The following is a 22,159-nucleotide window of genomic DNA, read 5'->3' as shown; positions in this document are numbered from 1 at the left end:
AATTGATCCTACACCAGGGATGGAAGATACCACTTAAATGTTAGCACCTTAGGTTAAAGCTTTGATCTATCAGTGCTGTATCTAACTCTGATGATAGTAAGTGAAAAATATCTATTGAATGAAAAATTACTACTCTGAATTTAATAATTCATACTACTTTCTTTCTATAATATCTAAAATTAATTTTAGAATTCATCATTGAATTCATAGTAGTTTCTTTCCATCATATATTTCCCATCACAGTGTGAGGAGACACCAGAAAAGATTCAAACCCATCTCAGGTTGCCAATATTCACAATCTGAATATTTAACATGGCATATTCTTCCCCATATACTAAGCAAGAAAAAAATGTTATAGAAATAAAGCATACAAGAGGAAAAACATATTGAACTAATAAAAATCATCAAGAGAAAATAGGACGAAATATACGGTATCTGAAAAAATTGTTTTAATATATATGGTATATGCACTGTAGTAGGAGAAGGGAGAGATGGAAGGGGGTACTGTGCTATAAAATACCACAATAGAGAAGACAGCAGTAGCCTCCCCCACTCCCCTACTATTCTCCAAGACTGGGATGCCAACATCTAGGGTGGCATGCTTCTACCCCTGACATAGATAGCATTGTTTGGGGCAAATTGCCTCAGTTTACCCAAATAATTCGAGGAGACCACCAAGTCAAGCAGAGACAGATTTATTACATTCCTATAGGAATGAGCAAACTCAATAACTGAGTCACAATAGCTAATACATGCCTTGAGCTTTTATAGGAATGTTGGTCTGGGGGGAAGTCCCCATGCACACTAGGGCGAGCTCACAATCTAACATCCAATCCTGTCTCACCCAGGGTGCGTGTTTAGCTCATGATCAATGTGTGGAGACATGCATACGTGTTCCAGGAACACGGGGGGAAAGGGGAGGGGGAACAAGGTCAAACCAAAGGAAGAGGGAACAACGGGGGAATGACAGTCAGATGTTTCAGATCTCACAGTTCCCACTGACTCCCCCCCCCCTTTCCCAACCCCTTTCTCCAAAGATATTCAACTTGAATAACAGGAAGAGTCACTCAGGTGTTTCAGCACTGTTTTGTAGTCGTGTTAATTTTAGAAGGATGACAGGGTTAAAATTTATCTTTGGCTATGTTGGGAAATCAAAGAAATAGAATAAAGAATAAAAGAATAATCCATTGTTGGGACCCTAGGGTCAAGGGGATTCTGCTCTGAGAAAAAAGAGACATGTCACTTAACATTTGGTCTCAACTTAATTGCCACATCTTGTGCTGAATGATTTCTACCGAGTGACTTCTACCGAGTCCCGAGTATTGAATTGGTGGGCAAACTCCCCGACCCACTCAACAGGGACTGGGGTTCTGACACATGATGGATTCCAGATAAAACTAAGATGTAGCTGACAAGTGGGGAGACTGAGCAGAAGTAAAAATACTGTTAATTGACAATAAAACTTAAAGGAGACAGTGAGAATTTGACAAGCAATAAACTTTTAAACTAACTATACTGGGGCGGGGCTGGGTACCTTCCAGACCCCATCCTCAGAGTTGAAACTGACTCAAATCCATAATCATCTCATACAGCATCAAGCTCCAAGTTATAGTCATAGTGTCCCGACTTCCATTCTGGAACAGGTTGGGCTAATAGTAAAGTTCAAATATACCATGGAATCAGAGGCCCTCAGGCCAAATCTGCCATTTAATGTCTGTGTTATTTTAGATTGGCTCAATCTGCCTATCTAGATCTCAGTTTCTCACCTGTAAAGTGAGAGTTGGGCAGTATTTCCTCCAAGCTCCTTTCTACCTCTGAATTCATGATCCTCTGGTCCTGTATGACTTACTTGATTCAGTATTTTCTCTCAAACTGAAAAGGCAATTTTTGAATACTAAAACAATATCTGAATTCTTAAAATTTTCCTTAGGTTAAAGAATATTCACTATCCCTATCTCCTTTATAAAAATTACTATCCATGTTTTCGTAGTGGTTGAATATAACCAGCATTTCAAAGTTTTCAAGTTTTCCAAAGTATTTTATGGACATCATCTCATTTGATTATAACAACAACCTTGATGGGTTCAAGTGACAAATATTTTTATCCCCATTTTACAGATGAAGTAACTGAGGCTCCAGGCGGTTCAGTGACTAACCTGTGGTCACACCCTTGCAAAGACAAGCTTTGGAGTCTTTCTGGACCCCAAGTCCAGCACTCTGCCTTCCACAAAACCCTGACAAAAAGTGAAAATGGCCTTGTCTTTGTTTTTCTTAAAATAACTTTACCTTCCACAGAGCATGCAAATGGATGTCATTGATAGATGTTTTGTGATGAAGGTGCATAGAATAAAAAATCAAATAAAAAGATGACTCTCTGAGCATTAATGTTTTTTTCTTTCTCGTACCTAGGTATAAAGCTATCGTTCGACCAATGGATATCCAAGCCTCCCATGCCCTGTTGAAGATCTGCTTAAAAGCAGCGTTTATCTGGATCGTCTCCATGTTGCTCGCCATTCCTGAAGCCGTGTTTTCTGATTTGCACCCTTTTTACGAGCAGAGCACCAACCAAACCTTTGTCAGCTGTGCACCATACCCCCACTCCAATGAGCTGCACCCCAAAATCCATTCAATGGCTTCCTTCCTGATCTTCTACGTTATTCCCTTGTTCATCATTTCTGTATATTATTATTTCATTGCCAAGAATTTGATCAGGAGTGCTTACAATTTGCCAGTGGAAGGGAACATACATGTCAGAAGGCAGGTAGGTTTTTTAAGATGCATGGATTTCTCACTTGGGGTATATTTGGGTCATGACTTGGATCTCTTTGGCAACTAATGAAAAATTTATAGGTGGATAAATACAGATGGTTCCACAACAGGCAGATGTGATTTTTGAATGAATGGTGCACTAGGTAAGGGTTAGATGAGAGCTTTCTTTCTTTCTTTCTTTCTTTCTTTCTTTCTTTCTTTCTTTCTTTCTTTCTTTCTTTCTCTCTTTCTTTTTTCTTTCTTTCTTTCTTTTCTTTCTTTCTTTCCTTCTTTCTTTCTTTCTTTCCTTCTTTCTTTTTTCTTTCTTTCTTTCTTTCTTTCTTTCTTTCTTTCTTTCTTTCTTTCTTTCTTTCTTTCTTTCTTTGTTCCTTCCTTCCTTCCTTCCTTCCTTCCTTCCTTTCTTTCTTTCTTTCTTTCTTTCTTTCTTTCTTTCTTTCTTTCTTTCTTTCTTTCTTTCTCTTTTTCTTTCTTTCTTTCTCTCTTTCTTTTTTGGTGAGGAAATTAAGGTTCAGTGACTTGCCCAGGGTCACACAGCTAGTAAGTGTCAACTGTCTGAGACTGGATTTGAACTCAGGTTCTCCTGATTCCAGAGCCAGTACTCCATCCACTGAGCCACCTAGCTGCCCCCTAGATGAGATGTTTCAAGTCAACCTAAAAGTTCCAGGAAGCCTTGTTTTGTGTATAGATAACCTAGGTACTCACGTACTTAAATTAGTCGAGCATCTTTTTTGTCATATGACAAGTATTATATTCACCTAGGAAGTTAATGAGACATGTAAGATTTATTTGTGAGAAGTATCTAGATGCTTTTGGTTCTTTTTGTAATATTTAAAAGAATTGTTGAATTGCAACATGAGACTTAGGAGATAGTTGGCAAATATATTGGTTCTCCCCCTTCTTCTAGCATCCTGAAAATGTTGTTAGACTTATTTTGAGTGTCTTGTTTGCCACTGTGTGAAGTGTTAGTGGGCACACAGAGTAAAATAATTGTGATAATTATTTATATTTGGAAGGAGATGTTGTAGTAAAGGAAGGAAAAGAAATAATAATAGCTGATAGCCTATATAGCAATTTACAGTTACAAAATATTTTATCTATATTGTCTCATTTTATCCTCACAATGATGTCTATTTCATAGATAAAGAAACTGAGGCTCAAATTCGTTAAAAGGATTTCCCGAGGCCATATAGTTTGTGGTGCAGTGGGAAAAGTGCTGAATTTGGAGTCAGAAAACCTGAGTTTAAATCCTTGATTTTTTACTTAGCGGTAAAATGAGGAAGTTGGACTCTTGGGTCTCTGTTTCATCTTCTTTCTAAGTTGGAGTGTTGAAGGACCAGCTCCTCTGATCCTAGGGTTTGCTGAGCCCTTTTCAACGCTGCTCATCCACTCTTGGTGTCCACCCAGCTCTCACCTGTGGCTCCAAGAAGCTGTAGCATATACAGTGGCAGTAAAACCCAGTAAAATCATCTTGGCAAATGGGCTAAACCAGGTTGAAGGTAACCAACAGGCCTCAAAATCTTTGGTGAATTAGGGGCATGTCTACCCCAAGAACATGAAGACTTCCCCTGGTGGAATGGGCAGATGAGAACAATTTGTTCCAGTGGCCATGAAGATGGCTGAAAGAGGCATTGTGGAGTGCTTAGAGCTTGATCAGATGTTGAAGATGCCAAGGTTATCCACTGCACCCTGGACCATCACCAGTTGTATTGACTTTTGTTTTGATGAGTCTGGAATACAGAGTGAGGCTGACAATTTTGTGTAACTCTGCCTCACTTAAATCTAATTCATGCACAAGTCAAGCCATCACCCCATGATGTCATTGGACCTGATGATAAACAGCATTTCTAAGCTGTTGGTTCTCTGATAAGAATCAGGGCTAAGACTCAACCCCAGTTCTTCTTGAGTTCCAACTTGGGGTTCTTTCATCTTTAGAACAGTCACTTAGTTGCAAAGAAGAAATAGCCCAATATACACATAAATTCAATATACAAATCCATTATCTCACGATCCTCTTGGAGTGAACGCTAAATTTGGAGTCAAAGCACTTAAGTTTCAGATGCTGACTTTGCTATTTGCTACCTGTGTAACATTGAGTGAGTAGCTTAACCTTAGCTTCCCCATTTGTAGAATGAGAGGGTTGAATTAGCTGACTTCAACAATCCACTCTCACCCTAAATCTATGATCCTATGAAGTAAAGACAACTATGTGAGGAAGGTAGCAAGAGGAATGAACTGCCTCCTAACATCTCCCTTCTCCCACCTTGACTTTGCTATATATAAAAAACCAAAAGGCTCCACTCCATCCAAGGAGCCTGAACTCCTGTCTCAAGAGGAAGGCTAGCTGTTGCTCCTTGGCATGGAAGAATAATCTGCCTTGTCGTGCATAATTGTTTGTAACAGATAAGAGCCCAGTGAAACATTTAAGAAAATTATTCACAATATCTTTTCACTTTCATTTGTGCCTCCTCCCTACCTTCCCCTGCAGTACACACCATGACCAGCTAAAAGAAAGAGAAGCTTGCGATTTCATTTCTGATAAGAAACTGTTAAAAATGGAGATCCTGCTGATGAGTTACTATTCTCCTTCCTCCCTTACTTTGCAGCCTGGATGTGGATGTCCCAGCCTTTAGAGCAGAAAAGAATACATCCACTATTTCAGTAAAGAATCAGCTCAATTGAAGGCCTCACCCTACAACATTCAATTTCTTGTCAAGGTTATGGAGGTGGTAGGGTCGAAGGGGAGACTTCTATGAAATTGTCTTCTGAAAGTGACCCTCAGGGAGGAATATCCATTTCCTTCCTTGTTCTACCATCAGAAAAAATGACTTTTCCTCTTACAACAGAAGCAAGACAATCATATTACTTGAAACGGTGTTCATGAAACTATATACTGAGGTCAGATGAGGCAGACAGATCTTTAAGGATAACATATACCATATAATAATAGTGTTTGATTTATAGTGTATTTTTGAGGAGTTTTATTTATTTTTGTCCAAATCTGTGACTTCATCTTACTAGGACAGCAGGTCTCAAACTTTTTGGTCTCTGGACCCTTTTACACTCTTCACAATTATCAAGGATCCCAGAGAACTTTTTGTTTATGTGAGATTTATCTATCAATGTTTATTGTATTAGAAATTGAAACATCTTAGTATTACTATAAAAATGCCCTTAAAAGGGCCTCAGGGTCCCCAGGGTACCTGATACCACACTTTGGTATAGAGATGTCCTTGTGAGGAAACATGTTCTTCCAATGCAGGTCGGCACCTCATCCATAACTTATTGTAGAGGGTTACCTAAAGCACTGACAGATTAAATAACTTTCCCCCGGTTACACAGAAATAGAACTTGAACCAAGTTTTTCCTCAATTCCAAGTCTGAGTCTCTATCCACTATCCAGGCTGCTACTAATGTATTTTTTGTTTTGTTTTGTTTTTGTTTGTTTGTTTTTGGTGAGGCAATTGGGGTTAAGTGACTTGCCCAGGGTCACACAGCTAGTAAGTGTCTGAGGCCGGATTTGAACTCAGGTCCTCCTGAATCCAGGGCCAGTGCTCTATCCACTGCACCACCTAGCTGCCCCGCTACTAATGTATTTTAAGTTAGTTTATTTATATTTCTAAGTAACTATCATTGGCCAAAGAGGGAAAATCAAGATACCTCCTCCATTTCCATTGACCCATGTGCCAATCCAGGAAATAAAGAACAAAATCAATGATACCACATTTTGTCCCTTGACCGTGCAGATCCCTCTCCATTAAAATTCAGTATTAGCAAACTATGGAACCTGATCTTACCAGTCTAGAAAAAATTCACTTGATTGGAAGAGGAAGTTTCAAGAGTAAATCTAATGAGTAATATTTCTTTCTTAAGTGTTTACTGTTAACTTATATGTAATTCAATCAATTTGAATACCACCACCTATTAAGGAAAAACTTCTTGAGCCTTGCACTTTGTGGCAGAGTTAGAAGAGGGGTTGAAGTGGGAGAGACTATGGCTGAAGTTGCAAAAATATTTAACTTCTCTTTATCTCTCCCCCCCCACCCCCACAAAAAAAAGGTTGAATCTAAGGAATTGTGAGAACATCCATGCAAGCAACACACCAGTGGCCTGGCTTGGATAGAAAGCTCCTGTCTATTTTATTGGGTTTTTTTTGCAGGGCAATGAGGGTTAAGTGACTTGCCCAGGGTCACACAGCTAGTAAGTGTCAAGTGTCTGAGGCCAGATTTGAACTCAGGTCCTCCTGAATCCAAGGCCAGTGCTCTATCCACTGTGCCACCTAGCTGCCCCTCCTGTCTATTTTAGCACAGGCCTTGAATGGGGTTTGAGAATATCCATAAACTCAGAACAAGAAACCCCAAAGCTAGCTGTCCCAGATATGGCTCACATAAGTTCACATGAGTATTTGGAGGTGACATATAGGCTGGGTCCCAAAAAAGATGCACCTAAGTCATTCCATAAAACAGAAGGCTATCCATAGGGTCAAGGAAAACTGGCCATGCTCACTGAGAAGTGGATCTTTTATGTAAATTGTTTCAAAAAATGTTTTTATTATAAGCAACCATTAAAAAACAAAATGAGAGAAAACCACATGTAAAATTAAAAATGTCAAATTATTTAGAATTTGATAAAAGGACAAATATTATATGCAGTCTAGCAAGATGATATGTTTTTCTTTTTCCCCTCTCTTTTTCTTCTGTATAACAATATTTTCTTGTTGATTCTTTTGTAGTCAGAGAGGGCTATAACTCTGATTCTGAATTGTTCATTCTGAATCACTTCTTATAAGTTTCCTCATATTTCTTTCTGTTCTTTTCATTTGTCTTTTTTATGGTACAATAATATTTCATTATATTGATAGACTGCAGTTTATTCAGTTACTTCCCAATTCCTAAATATATCAGGTGTTTACAGTCTTTTGCTCTTTTATTAATAAAGCTGCTATCAATATGTCTGTATAGCTAGGGGTTTTGCTTTTGTTCCTTTGAAAAGCATTCTTTTAATATGGTCCTTGTAATAGGATCATTGGCTCAAAGGGCATGTTCATTAGTGTAACTTATTGGCTGTTGGTAAATTGCATTTATTTTATCATTCTATCAACAATTTAACAGTGTGCCTATTTCTTTACAGCTACCACATTGAATTTGATTTTTTTTTACTAGCATTGTCAATTTGATGTACAGCCTTTTATGTAAAACTCCAAGTCACTGAATCTAACATTATGTTAAAAGGTTTTTTGCATTTCTGTCCCACAGTCCAAGATTACCTCTCCTTCCCTCTTAGTTCTATCTATGATTTGATCAGAACTGGTGATCAAGGAGGAAATGGACCTGATAAAGTAACTCATACTAAATTGTTAATGATTAATAGGGATTAATGAATTGGTCCTCGGCTTTAAGGAATAGCTGGTGGCCAGCAAGGTTTTAATTCAAAGAATTGAATAGGGTGTGATGAAATTCTGGGCCTCAGTAGCCAGAGAGTTGGAGAAATAGTTTGGGAAAGAGCAGTCTTTCTAAATTGCCCCCATATAGGCAATTTTAATATATAAAGGATTTTTTGTTTGTTTGTTTGTCTTTGAAGTTTGGTCATCCCTGCTCTTGGAATCAAGTAATGAAGGGTAGCATTGGGGCATAGTCCCATTGTTCTGAACATCACCCATGCCACTTCTGTAGGGAATGCCATCAATAGCTAATTCCTATCAAGTCATCCTTTCTGTACTTGTTGTTCAGTTGTTTTCAGTCATTTTTGACTCTTTGTGACCCAATTTGGGATTTTCTTAGCAAAGATACTGGAATTCTTTGCCATTTCCTCCTCTAGCTCATTTTATATATGAGGAAACTGAGGTAAATACAGTTCAGTGACTTGCCCAGGGACACACAAAGTGTGTGAGGCCAGATTTGAACTCAGCAACATGAGTCTTCCTGACTCCATGCCTGGCACTTTATCCACTGGTCCACCTGCACCTCTTTTCCTGCACTACTGATGTGATACTGTGAGGTACCTGTCTCAAAGGTGGCAGTGTGGTGCAGTGGAAAGTATGCTCATTAGAGAACCTGGGTTCAGAACCCTGCTCTGCAAATGAATACCTGCATAGCACTGGGCAAATTACTTAACCTCTTCAGGGCTCAGTTTTCTCAATGACAACACAAAGGTAGGTAGGGAATTAGATTCTACCTATGAATCTGGGGTAGTAAGGCATGGATGAAGTCTACCATAATACTCCTTCCCTTACCTCCTCACTTGAGGCTGTTCCTGGCATAGGCCCATCAGCAGGACCAGTGGGCTTGTGTCCAAAGAGCAAGAGGGAAGGGGTGAAAATGATCCTACTTCTATTGTGAATCCTGCTATATGGCCAGAATGTGGAACTTTTCAGGAAAATAGGGTAAGAGACACAGGGAGAATCCTGGGTTGTGCCGTGTGGCCAGCCACTATATCAGTCTAGTCATATTTCCAGAAAATGAATATTGGGTGTAGAGTTTGCACCACAAATTAGCAGAACCAATAAACCCTCAAGGGCCGGCGTTGTCATTGCTACATGTAATCCTTTAAGCCATGTAATCAGCTTTGTTTTAAGCTCTCCTTGTGGCTGATGCATTGTCATCCCTTTTCTGTCTTAGTTAATTTCATTTTAATCCTTGAGCTTCTGCTTCTCTGTCTCTCCTTGGGTCTCTTCAGATCGAATCCCGAAAGCGGCTGGCCAAGACGGTGCTGGTGTTCGTGGCTCTCTTTGCTGTTTGCTGGCTGCCCAACCACATCATCTACCTGTACCGATCTTACCACTACTCGGAGGTGGACATCTCCATGCTGCACTTTGTCACCAGCATCTGCGCCCGACTCCTGGCCTTCGCCAACTCCTGCGTCAACCCCTTCGCTCTCTACTTGCTGAGCAAGAGTTTCAGGAAACAATTCAACTCCCAGTTCTCCTGCTGCCGGCAGGGACTGCTCAGGAGGTCGCAGAGTACCGGCAGGAGCACCACGTGCATGACATCCCTCAAGAGCACCAACCAGTCTGTGGCCACCTTCAGCCTCATTAATGGCAACCATGCATGCCATGAGGGTTATGTGTAGAGCTGCCCCAGGATGGGTGGCATTAGGTTGGGCTCTCCTTCACCCTCTTCTGGTCCATCGGAGGTTTAGCTCCTCTCACCCCTTCCCCATCACCCCCAATTGGGATCTCCATGTTGTAGAGAGTACCTGAAACCCTTGGGAAATTGGTTTTGGCAGAAGGGAGCTGGGAACAGAGACTGAGGCATAGGTATTCTGAAGAGACATCAAGATGTTCATATCTTCTACTGAGATTGCACCAGGGAGATGTTTCAGAAATACGAATGAATGGAGGGCATAGCCCTAAGCTCTAGCATGCAGACATAACCTGCCTTGAGCAAGCCAAATAGATGAGTATTCAATTTTCCAAAGCAAAACAAAAAAAGAGATAATCGTTCGTTTTATCAAGTGTCTCCTCTTTAGAGTTCCTTTATATGGAGAGCTGGTTCACTTAAAATGTGATTTGATTTATCTTTTCAGGAAAACCTCTATTGTCCCCAGTGAACAACACCTGTTTGTGAACCACACACGACAAACATGCATCTGTCTAATGCTTTAATGTTCAAGCTGAGGGACCTTTCCAAATGAGAAAACCCAGACAAAATGAGGCAATAATAATTGCTGAACATTTATTTTCCAAGGTAGGCACTGTTTTCATTTTCTCTGTCTTTATATCATCCATGTCTACCAAGTTGTCTGGTACATAAGAGGAAGTTAATAAATACTTGTTGACTAAGTGCACAGGTAAAGCAGACAATCTGGAGCTATCTGTGCCTTCTCTCCCTCCCTCCCTCCCTCTCTCTCTCTCTCTCTCTCTCTCTCTCTCTCTCTCTCTCTCTCTCTCTCTCTCTCTCTCTCTCTCTCTCCTGTGTATGCTTCTCAAGGTTGAAGTCTTAATTGATGGAAATCTCTTTTATTTGGTTGCCAAAAAAGATTGATTGATAAGAAATAATCAGTTCTCATCAGGAAAAAAAACACTAAAGAGGAAACACTTAAAACTTTTACCTAATTCTTAGAGCTAAATATGTGTAATTGTATGTAATATTGTATTTATTTATATTGTAAATTTTTAAATATAAAGAGTATTAATTGGGGGTTGAGGGTGGGTCGGTGGGTTGTTGTATCTGCCTCATGAAGGCAGTTATTAATTTCAATGTGAAAGCAGTCAAGTGAATTTAATTAAAATGTGTTTACAGTTAAAAGCAGTCACCTACTTTTCCCACCTAAAGATCATAGAAAACCCCACTTGTTACATTTCAGAAGCATGGATTTCTCCTAGAATCTGTATGGAATAGCTGAAGTGTGCTTTGCAGGTTTGTTTAATAACAAACACCTTCATTTTGCCTTGCCTCTTGAAGAAAGCTTTAGCTTCATGTGCAAAAAAAAGTCTATCGGGCAGCTAGGTGGCACAGTGGATAGAGCACCGGCCCTGAAGTCAGGAGTACCTGAGTTCAAATTTGGTTTCAGACACTTGACACTTACTAGCTGTGTGACCCTGGGCAAGTCACTTAACCCCAATTGCCTCACTTAAAAAAAAAGTCTATCTGCAAAGTGGCAAGTTGATAGAATTTTTTTTTAATTCATCTTCCACTTTAAAGACTGAATGAAAGGGGGATTATAAAATTGACTTAATTGATTGTAAGCCTCAAATCAAACTTTCCTTTGTATCCTTCTGTCCATTTGCAAAATTCAAATTTGCTAATCCATTCTGTATATGTACCTGAATGTATCCTATCATTTGTATTCTTGAGGTCATGCCACACATGATGTTCATTATCTTTGTCAGAAGGTATAGCTGAAAAATGTGGTCTGACTGGCCCTTGTTTCTTCAAGGTCCAATCAAGAAACTTGTTCTCCCTTGATTTGAGACAGGATTGAATGTTTTCAAAGATTAACAAGTTGTGGGATAGAGAAAAAATTAACATGGTCTGAAGGAAATTTCTTCAAGGCAATATTTATAGACTGAATGAATGAAAATGAATGAATAGATATGAGCATTTTCATTTCTGACTGATGCATTCCAGGCTCATCTGTTTGCTTCTGTCTTCTCTGAGGATTACAGCTGTGCCACAGAGTTTGATGCTGTGCACCATTGTGTTCTTAGAGACTTTCTTTTTCTTTTCTTCTCCTTTTTCTTTTTATATCATGCATTGAATTATTTCAGTTCAGCTCACCAAACAGCAGCTGGCTTAGAATCTTGTTGTCATACATGGCCCACAGAAGTCTAGACCAATGGACAAAGTCCATTGGTTTCAGGAGCTCCCCTGGACCTCTTTTTAAGAATGGGTAAGGTTGGCAATCTTCCGGTCCTTTGCTTCCATCAGATTTTTAAAAATAATTTGTGGGGCAATGAGGTTTAAGTGACTTGCCCAAGTGTCAAGTGTCTGAGACTGGATTTGAACTCAGGTCCTCCTGAATCCAAGGCCAGTGCTTTATCCCCTGAGCCACCTAGCTGCCCCTCAGTCCTTTGCTTCAATGGCCATTTGCCATGATAAGTCACACAGATCTCAGTCCTGAAGTCCAGCGTGATTCCCTTCAAAACTCAGGGGTTGCTGCCATAAGTCCTGGTGATTTTTTAAAATCTATATTTGGGGGGGCAGCTAGGTGGCACAGTGGATAATGCACCAGCCCTGGATTCAGGAGCACCTGAATTCAAATCTGGCCTCAGACAGTTGACAGATACTAGCTGTGTGACCCTGAGCAAGTCACTTAACCCTCATTGCCCCACCAAAACCAAAAGAAAAAAAATCTATATCTAGTTTGTAATTGACTAGATCATGCTATGCTTTTTACCTCTCTGATTCAATCACCTCTGATCTCTCAGATACAAATAACATTTAAGGAGACCTTTTAAGAAAAGGATAGACTAAGGATCTGTACTTTATGAAGAAGATATTAGGACAATTTCCACTACTTGAATACTTTTTTTTAATCAGAGAAATCAGAAATTAGAGGGGCTAGGTGAAACAGTAATTTATTATTTTTTTTAAATAGTATGATCGATTCAAAAAGATGAACTACTAGGATCATTGGTAACTACCCCAGAGCTCTGAAGGAAGTCAAGGATGTAGACTATAATAGATTGATGGATAGATGGATAGATAGATGAATAGATAGATAGATAATTTTTCTAGGAGTCAGAAGGGTTCTGGATTCTAGTCCCAGCTTTGCAATTAATAGCTTTTGGTATGATCTTGGCCAAGTAATTTTTACTTCTTTTCTACTTTTCTTCATCTGCAAAATGAGGGGTTAGACTTGCTGACCTCTAAGGTCTCCTGCAGCACAAATATTCTACCAGCTTTTGGTGATTTTACCCTTTGGTCATCATGTGACCCTGTAGTCACTTTGGTTGGCTTCCTCTCTTTTGTAATTTGAAAGAGACTCTCGATACTGCATTTGGAGTCCCTTACAAGGTGTTTGTTGAGTATTTTCATAGTAGCATTTTAAGGAAGTTTTGAGCTTATATCTGAAACATTTGTTTTGTGATAAAGACCAAATTTATCCAAACATTCATTGGTTCCCCCTTGGTAGCTCACTCTGTTCATGGGAAAATATCAAGAGAGTAAGCCAGTTTGACAGACACTTGGACTACACTCAACAATCATCAACACTGAGGAACAGGACTCTCTGGGAATAATAGTAAACTATGTTTATGAAATACTTTCTTCATAATAACAAGTGAAAAAATTGAGGCTCCAAGAAGTGAAGGACAAACACTAAATTCAGGGTTTGGGCCCAAAAATCCAATCCCCAAATTCATTTCCAATGGTCCCTCAGAAAGATGCTACTTCAGTCTTTGTTTTTTTCAGTTGTGTCCAACTCTTCATGATCACATTTGCGGTTTTCTTGGCAAAGATACTGAAGAAGTTTGCCATTTCCTTATCCAGCTCATTTTACAGATGAGGAAACTGGGACAAACAGGGTTAAGGTATTTGCCCAGGCTCACACCGCTAATAATTGTCTGACAACAGATTTAAACTCAGGTCCTCCTTACTCTAGAACTGGCAAGCTATCCACTGATTCACCTAACTGCCCTCAGAAAGACACAGATCTAGAAAAATTCAATTCGACAAACATTTATTATTCAGCTACTCTTCAAAATATTGTATAGGCACTGAGAACAGAAAGACATCAATAAAATGGTATCCTGCCCTCAAGAAGCTTACATTCTCCTGAAGAGACACAACATGTACAACATTAAGTATGGTACAAGTAGAAACTCTAACAACTGGGAAATGGGGAGAAATTCAAGAAGAGACAGCAGCTCACTTGAGTATTAAAGGAAGACAAGGATTCCAAGAAGTAAAGATGAGAATGGAACTGATTTCTGGCATGGAGGATTGTATATACGTGAACATGTACAAACTGTAGTTGCAAGTTCATGGAATGGCTAAGTAGTCCAGTATGATTGGAAAGTAGATTTTGTGAAGGGGAACAATATCAAATATCTGGAATGCAAACCAGATTATGTAGTCTTGAATGCCAAATATTTTCTGTCTTAATTTCCTGAATCAATGAAGTAGTCTCATTTTGCCACAGGATACAAAAATACCAACCCTCAAACTAGGTAGGGGCTTTGGCCACGGTGCCCTTGTTCCCAAGGAGGGCGCCAAATAGCCACTCAGAGATCCTGGTAATCTGTCACTGATGCTACCTATAAGGTTCTGGAAAGGGTGACCAGATATCTATTGGACCCATCTATTAGAAGTGATGGCCTCAGGGTTGGAGAACTATACCTGGCGCAGAGTAAATGCTTCATGAATTCTCGTTGACTGACTGAAGTCACAAATAAATGGGACCATCCTGCCTGGGGACACAGACAGTATTGGCTCCTGAGTCACCATAGAATAAGGTGTAGGTGTACCTGAGCAAACAACTCCCTTAGGGACCTAAAATTCTTCTCTTTGCAATAGGTGGCAGTTTGGGGATAGTTCCCAAGTAGACATAAAGTTCTTCTTAAGTTGTCAGTCCTAGACTTCCCAAGACCCCCAAGAATTCCAGTTTGGAGCCTCCAACGCTCCCGAGAACCATCTTTTTACACTGGAGAGACACTAAAATTGGTCATGCCTGCCTTCCAGAGATAATCACATTTACTGCTTGTCTTTGACCAAAAAAAAAAAAATCAATTTTTTTTTTCCTGTGGGGGGAAAAAAAACATCTGTGTTTATTCAATTGACAGGCACTACCTTTCAATCTATCTTAGATTGAGCCTCCCTGAGGCAGGCAACACAACAGTGATAGATTAAGCAATAAACACACCCCAGCTTGCTGAGGAAGAAGGAACAGCTGCTTTTGTGAGTCTTGCACCTCCTAAGGCCCCCAGCACAATCCAGACAAAGAGTACCTACCTACTGAGAAGCATATTCAGTAACTTAGAGGGTTTTTAAAAAATATTGTGTTAACCCCTTTTTTATGTATCTCACTCCACTGTTCCACTGAATTTGCCCTCCTTCTCCAAGAATATGTCCTTGCTTTGTCTTCATTCAGTTGCATAGAATTTAGCTGCCTTTGGATAAATTTGGGACCTTTAAGGCAGATGTGAACTAGCTGTTCAGCTTCAAAACAAAGCTCAGGTTGTTATGGAAATCGGCCTTTGGTGAAAGGGAATTAATTTGACCATGGGTCCTGGACTCTACCTGGAATTCCAAATGCCTTATTTACACTGAACGTTTAAGCAGGCTTATTGATTCCTGAGTCATTTTATGCACAGAATTAGTGCTTCTGGTTTACATGTGATCTTTGATTATGCCCTAAATTTCAGTCTCTGTGCTCAGTCACCTTTGCTCTGTGCAGAGATTAGAATGATTTTACTTTTAGACCCTTTGAAATGATTTTCACAGGCTTTATTTGTATGCTAACGTGAATGGGAGATGCCAAAATTTTATGCTTGGTCTTTTTAACCATCCCCTCTTAGCCCAACAGTATCATAATAGATGTGGTGGTTAAAGGGGATGTGTGACAACATCCTTGAGCTGCTTGATGAAAAGAGCAGGTTTATATAAGTCCCCAAAGAACTGTAACTAGGCCAGAGCAACTGGGGCTTCCTCTTCCCCCCTCCCCCTGCCCAGATTGTTGAAATATGCTTTTATCTGTGTAGAAACACCAGACTTTAGTAGTTCATTAGCAAAAGTGGTTTAAAATAGGAAGTTATCAGGTGGACCACTAATGTAATCCCATTCCCCAAGCCCCTTCAACTAAGGATGTATTTCATTGCACTTGCCATGGGCTTATTTTGTGGTCCTTTTGCCAGGTAGAAAAATCCCTGCTTAAGACTGGAATCCATGAGATGGATTAATTTAGAATCATGGGCCTTTAGAACTGGAAGGAACCTTAATCATCTAGTCTAGAACCTTCATTTTGCAGATGAGAAGACAAGAGGTCCAAGAAGCATCTTCAGAATGGAATAACAGCCTTCTGAAATGGAATACCACTCTATTTTACAAGGGTCTGTTTGCGTGTTTGTTTTTCATGTATACAAGCTAGTCTGTGAACCAGAATGAAGTTAAATTCTAGGATCTCCAATATCAGCACTCTAGGTTTCTAAAGTTGTGTGAGTGAGTGAGTGAGTGAGTGAGTGAGTGAGTGAGTGAGTGAGTGAGTGAGTGAGGAAGTGAGGGGAGTGAGTGGGTGGTTGGGTGGGTGAGGGAGTGAGGGAGCAAGCAAGGGAGCAAGTGCATGTGCATGTGTGGTTGAAGAGTAGTAGGTGTTGACTTTAAGACATCTCCATTATCTGTCTCAAAGTTTTTCAGAAATATTAGGAAAAGTGTCTTCTAGGCCAATTACAGTATAAAAGATTTTGTTAGGAATGGACTCAACTAGTGTTTTAGGAAGTATATATTTCATCTGTTGATGTTTAAGAGGGAAAACCTCCAGGTTAAAATGTCAATCAATATTCATAACACAACCCCATGTGATAGGTGGAGCCTCTCCCCATTGGCAGTATCTTTACTTCCCAATATGCTCACAATATAAACACAAACCACTTCCCTCTATTCCTACTGGGCTTCCTGTTCACCGGCAAGGCTGCTGTATGTTCTTGCAGGCCACATTAATGATGTAGTGCACATACTTGTGTAATATAAACACAGAGAGAGTCTTTGGAGCCCGTCAAGAATCCACTAACACTTAAAGGCTAGGGCCACCATAGACTCCATTCTACCTTCCTATTGCCTCAGCTTTAAATCTGAGATTTATGAGTAAATCCTCTTTTCTGATCCCAATCCACAGAGGAGGCAGAGAAAGTCCATTTGGTAAGAATTTATGGAGGCTTAACATGGGCCCTGCTCTATAAATTTTAATGTGGGGCTTTTACATGGTTTGTTTTAGCTGAATCACTTACTCTGTAGGGGAAGTCAATTCTCAATACTCATTTAGGAATTTAAATTTAACTTTTCCACTTCAGTGAGGACCTCCTTGGCTAAGATATTAGTAAATAAGATTCAGCTTTCAGCTTAAAGATCTATTAAAAAGCAATCAGCCTGATCCACAAAGCTTAGCAACCAAATCCACCCTGCTCAAAATCACAGTGGTGTGAGGGCCAGGGAATTGTAGAGAAAGAATTCATGTCAAGGCAGCAGATGTAGATCATTCTTTCTAAGTGGTTAGTTAATGTTCAAGCTGTAAGAAAATCATTAAATTTGGACTACTTCCCAATCCATCAGGTCTTTTTGCTCTTTGGCATCATAGGTTCTGGGTTCAAACCATCCCTTTTCCATTTGATAGCTGTGTGACTTCAAGGAGTCACTCCTCCTTGAGCCTGTGTCCTTATCTATAACATGAAGAATGGGCTAGACCTGCAGTTTTGCAGTCAGAATGAAATTAAAATGTAATTGGGAAATACTTAACAAAATAAATGAAAATACAAAAGAACAAAGATAACGTTAATGTATAGTTTTCTTTTTTCTATCAAAAATATTTTATTATTTTCCAGTTACATGTAAAGATAGTTTTCAACATTTGTTTTCATGATATTTTTAGTTCCAAATTTTTCTCCCTTCCTCTCTTCCCTCCCCCCTCTCCAAGACAGAAAGCAATCCGGTATAGGTTATATATGTACAATCAATGTATAGTTTTCTATGTCAATAGCAGCTTCAGGGATCCATATGTGCCCTGATTCTATTTGATTTTGCTACCACTATAAGGTCCTTTATAGCTCTAACATTGCATGCTGGAATGACTATATTTGGACTTGGAGTTAGGAGAACCTGGGATCGAATCTAGCCTCAAACACATTACCTGTGTGTCCTTAAGTCACCTAATCTCTCTAAAATGAGGATAATTGTAGCACCTACCTCACAATGTTACTGTAAGGTTCAAATGAGATCCTAGATTTAAAGTGTTTTGCCAACATTAGGGCAGCTAGGTGGTACAGTGGATAGAGCACTGGGTTTGGAATAAAAAAAAAAACTCTTCTTCATGAATTCAAATCCAGCCTCAGACTATCTATTCAATATCTATAATTCTAATAATAATAATAATAATATAATATCTATAATAATAATTCAATATCTAGCTATGTGACTTTGAGCAAGTCACTTAAGCCTGTTTGTCTCAGTTTCCTCATCTGTCAAATGAGTTGGAGGAGGAAATGGCAAACCGTTCAACTATCTTTGCCAAGAAAATGCCAAATGGGATCACAAAGAGTTGGACACAAGTGAACTACAGCAACAAGCCAACATTAGAACAGACCACTGTTCTGATGTTAATTCCTGCAGAGGAGATGCTAGGTATCAACCATTCATGCATTCAGTATTTTAGGTAAACTAAAAGGGGAAGAGAGTAGAGGAGTGGATTGAAGAAAGAGCTGAGGGAAAAGATAGTTGCTATTATTTAGGGGTATTGGGTCCTAGAGCTAGAAGAGACCTTAGTCCAACCCTCTCCTTTTTTACAGATGAGAAAACTGAGGCCCTACAAGGTTAACTGACTTGCTCAGGGCCACACAGGTAGTTAAGTAGCAGAGGCCAGACAGCTAGATGGCACAGTGGATAGAGCACCAGCCCTGGAGTCAGGAGGACCTGAGTTCAAATCCGGCCTCAGACACTTAACACTTACTAGCTGTGTGACCCTAGGCAAGTCACTTAACCCCAATTGCCTCACCAAAAAAAAAAGAAAGAAAGAAAGAAAGAAAGAAAGAAAGAACAAAGACTAAATTAGGTCCTGTGATTTCAAGCTTTACATGCTTTTTCTGCTGTGCCATGCTAAGTGATTACTCTGGAAACACCCAAAGCCCTTCCAGATCAGAGAAGAGCTGCTATTGAGCATTGCTTACTGTAGTTAAGTTTCAAGGAGGGAAATGTCTGTTATTAATGAGCTATTCAGTTGAAAAGCCTATGGAATTATAATTTCATTTCGTTGCAACATGCACTAATGATGCTTAATTCTTCGGGCATGTTATACAGTACTGAAGAGTCATGTTCATCAGAGATCCCTTTGTTTCTGAGCCATACCATTCCCCTAGGAGTGTGTCTGTTTTACTCTGGAATAAAAGAATGAGTGAATGCTGTACTTGTTGGGAGACACAGTCGAGACACTCTTGGCAAGTACTGCACTCAAAGTCATAATGAAATGGGAGGTTAGGGCGAAGAGTCGAATGCCTTTTGACAAAACAAACACAAACAGTTCCATTTTGTGGGAATTGCTGCCTAGTGATAGATATTTCACCAGCTAAAAAGTACATAGGTTTCCCCCAACCCCAGAGTATATTTTTTTTCCTGGAATTTGAATGTGATGGTCAGTCTCAATTGAGAAGTAGAATAGGATCCCTATGAAGCCCTTGGAAGTCTCAGGTCTCATGTAAGGAGTTCAGGTACTGGTTTACAACAGCAAACCTGATTACCTACTATAAATACTGTTTACTGCCCTGAAAAATTCTCAAGTCAATGAAGACATTTCAGGAAGGACAAGTTGGGTCTTCACTGTACAGGCTGAACACACACACACACACACACACACACAACAGAACAGAAGGATCTGTGAGGAAAGAGGGCAGTGAAAAATGAATTTGCTATCCTTCATCTCCTACAGAAATCACAGAGCTCAGCACCTCCTTAGGCAAGACTAATTAGTTAACGTAGGAAGCTATCAGGTGGCTTGCCGGTTTGGGCTCCTCCTGTGGTTCCTATCAACAGAGGAAGCATTTTCTGACACCTCCGTCCTATTAACTAGCTTCCAGAAGGCTCAGGAGGGAAGTCTCATTTCTAAGATGCATTCCATGACAACTGTATCCCACTCATTAGCCTCTAGAGTTTGAGGAGATTAAGACTGACCCTTGACCATTTTCTTATTGATCTTATTTTTAATTAATTGATTTCATCCTGCAACTGCTTAAGTCACAGTTCTTTGTGTCTGAACTTAGTTCAGAATTCATCTGGCTTGTAAAGGGTTAATTTTAGAAATCCAGCTCTCCTGTTAATTGCTGATATATTCTTGCCTCAAGAAATTTTGCCAACCTTGGAGATTGTGTGTGAAAGCAAGGCAGTTGGGTCTAACATCTTTACACCATCAAGCTACCCTTCAAGGATGTCTGGTTTGCTGTCCAAAAGCCCAGGCTGCTATCTCACACCTGCACTCAGATAATAAGTATTTCTTAGTCTCAAAAAAGGGTTATTGCTAGCTCCCATTATCAAACTTCAAACCAATCGTGTTGTTCCCTGCGCCTCAGCTCTGTAACCAATCGTGTTGTTCCCTGCGCCTCAGCTCTGTAACCAATCGTGTTGTCCCTAATCCCACAATATAATCTACCCTGTTCTGTTGCTTGTTCTGTGATTCCAAATTTTTTTGCTTTTTCCACTGAGCTCTTTCCACTTTTCCTCAAAAACCTATAGAAGGGGAACTGTCCTTTTACTCAGGGTCTTTAGCATTAATGAAGGCAATCTATTGACCCATTTATTGACAGGTAGCAGGTCCTACTAATAAATGTTATCTTGCTTGGAGGTATCTCTCAGTTTACCCTTTTGTTAAAATCTCAAAAGCTACAAAGTTCTAGGTTGGAATTTTGCTACCTAATCTTTCGGCCAGCCAAGGAGATAAGAAAAACTTGGAGATATACATCAGCAGACAGCTATGAGAGGAAAAATCAAAAGACTGTTCAAGATTAAAGCTGTAATTCAAGGAAGGCTTTCCTTAAAACAGGGATTATTATTCAATCCTAGATTTGGAGCTGAAAGTGACCTTAGTGGGCATCTAGTCCAATCTCTTCACTTCATAAATGAGAGAACCAAGGGCTAGAGCAGTTCATGGAATTTGTCCGAATTTACTCATATGGTAATTAGCAGAGGCAGGATTTTGGACAGATTTCCTTCAATTTCCGTCCGGTGCAACACATTTTCCCTTGTACCATGTTAATGGTTGGGGAAGAGAATACATGACATAAAAGAAAATTGTTATAAGCTTCAGAATAAGTATGGGATGGAGCAAAGGCCTATAGATCTCTTGCAGTAGGGTGCAAAGCCCTCCTTTGTCCGATAGGAACACCATTCCTTGGTAGGAATGGAAAAGCAAATGCCTATCCCATGTTCCCATATTATGACCTTCCTAAGTGACAGAACTAAGCGTTGTGTCATATGCCCAAGGATTGGCCATCTTCATGCTCTCAGAAGGCTGATGTTCCTAAGGAATCAAGTTAGAGGCATCCATCTTATTCTTCTGGAGTTAGACTCCATCACCTGAAATAAAGAAATTGACTAGAATGTGTATTTTAGGCAGTTAACATCACCTATCCATTAAGGTCTTTGGAAAATACAATGTTATAAAACTGTAAAACCCCATTCAGTCAGACCTCATTAATCCATGATGTGTGATCATCTTGAAAAACATTATGATTCAGGATTTTTGTGTTTAAGGCCTATTGTATAATTAACATAGATCTATTGTGAAGCTCTGTATATTTTTTCATTAACTTGCCTCATTTTATTAGTATGCACAAATTTTCACTGGCACCACAAATAAAACTATATCATAAAATGTAGTCATATAAATTCTGCGATTCAATATTCCTTTAAAATTATTCTCCAGTTGGACTTTACTAAGGTGATCACAACCTTCCTCTGTGTTCTTCAGATTAATGAGGTTTTGTGTGCTTAAAGCTTATTGAAAAGGACAATTCAACTACTTAAAAATGCATGTATCATTTGAGAATCTACATAAAGCAAAGTATTCTGTGTGTTGCCTAATAAATATTCATTGAATTGAATGTTATTTTGTGCTCTGGTCTAAATGTTCGACTATTTTATTTTTATAGATTGTAACTGTGATTATTAATATCGTAAATATTTATCGCTGTGAAAAAATGTCGTATTCGCTAACTTACTTGGCAAGAGTACTCTATGAAATTGTTAAATGTACATAAATT

General features: G+C 39.4%; 1 protein-coding gene across 1 annotated transcript in view; it reads left to right on the top strand.

Annotated features, from left to right (window-relative positions):
• The window catches only part of GRPR (gastrin releasing peptide receptor), a 53,633-nt gene extending 43,799 nt beyond the window's left edge, over positions 1 to 9,834 (top strand). Inside the window, exons 2-3 of the mRNA XM_043998212.1 lie at positions 2,410 to 2,761; positions 9,442 to 9,834. Coding sequence (XP_043854147.1) covers positions 2,410 to 2,761; positions 9,442 to 9,834 — 745 coding nt within the window. The remainder of the gene's footprint in view (positions 1 to 2,409; positions 2,762 to 9,441) is intronic.
• The last annotated feature ends 12,325 nt before the right edge of the window (positions 9,835 to 22,159 follow it).

Source organism: Dromiciops gliroides, chromosome 3 (genome assembly GCF_019393635.1).
Source record: "Dromiciops gliroides isolate mDroGli1 chromosome 3, mDroGli1.pri, whole genome shotgun sequence".
NCBI classification, from domain to species: domain Eukaryota; kingdom Metazoa; phylum Chordata; class Mammalia; order Microbiotheria; family Microbiotheriidae; genus Dromiciops; species Dromiciops gliroides.
Note: the sequence above shows the minus strand (reverse complement) of the source record. Positions and strands in the feature narration are given on the sequence as shown.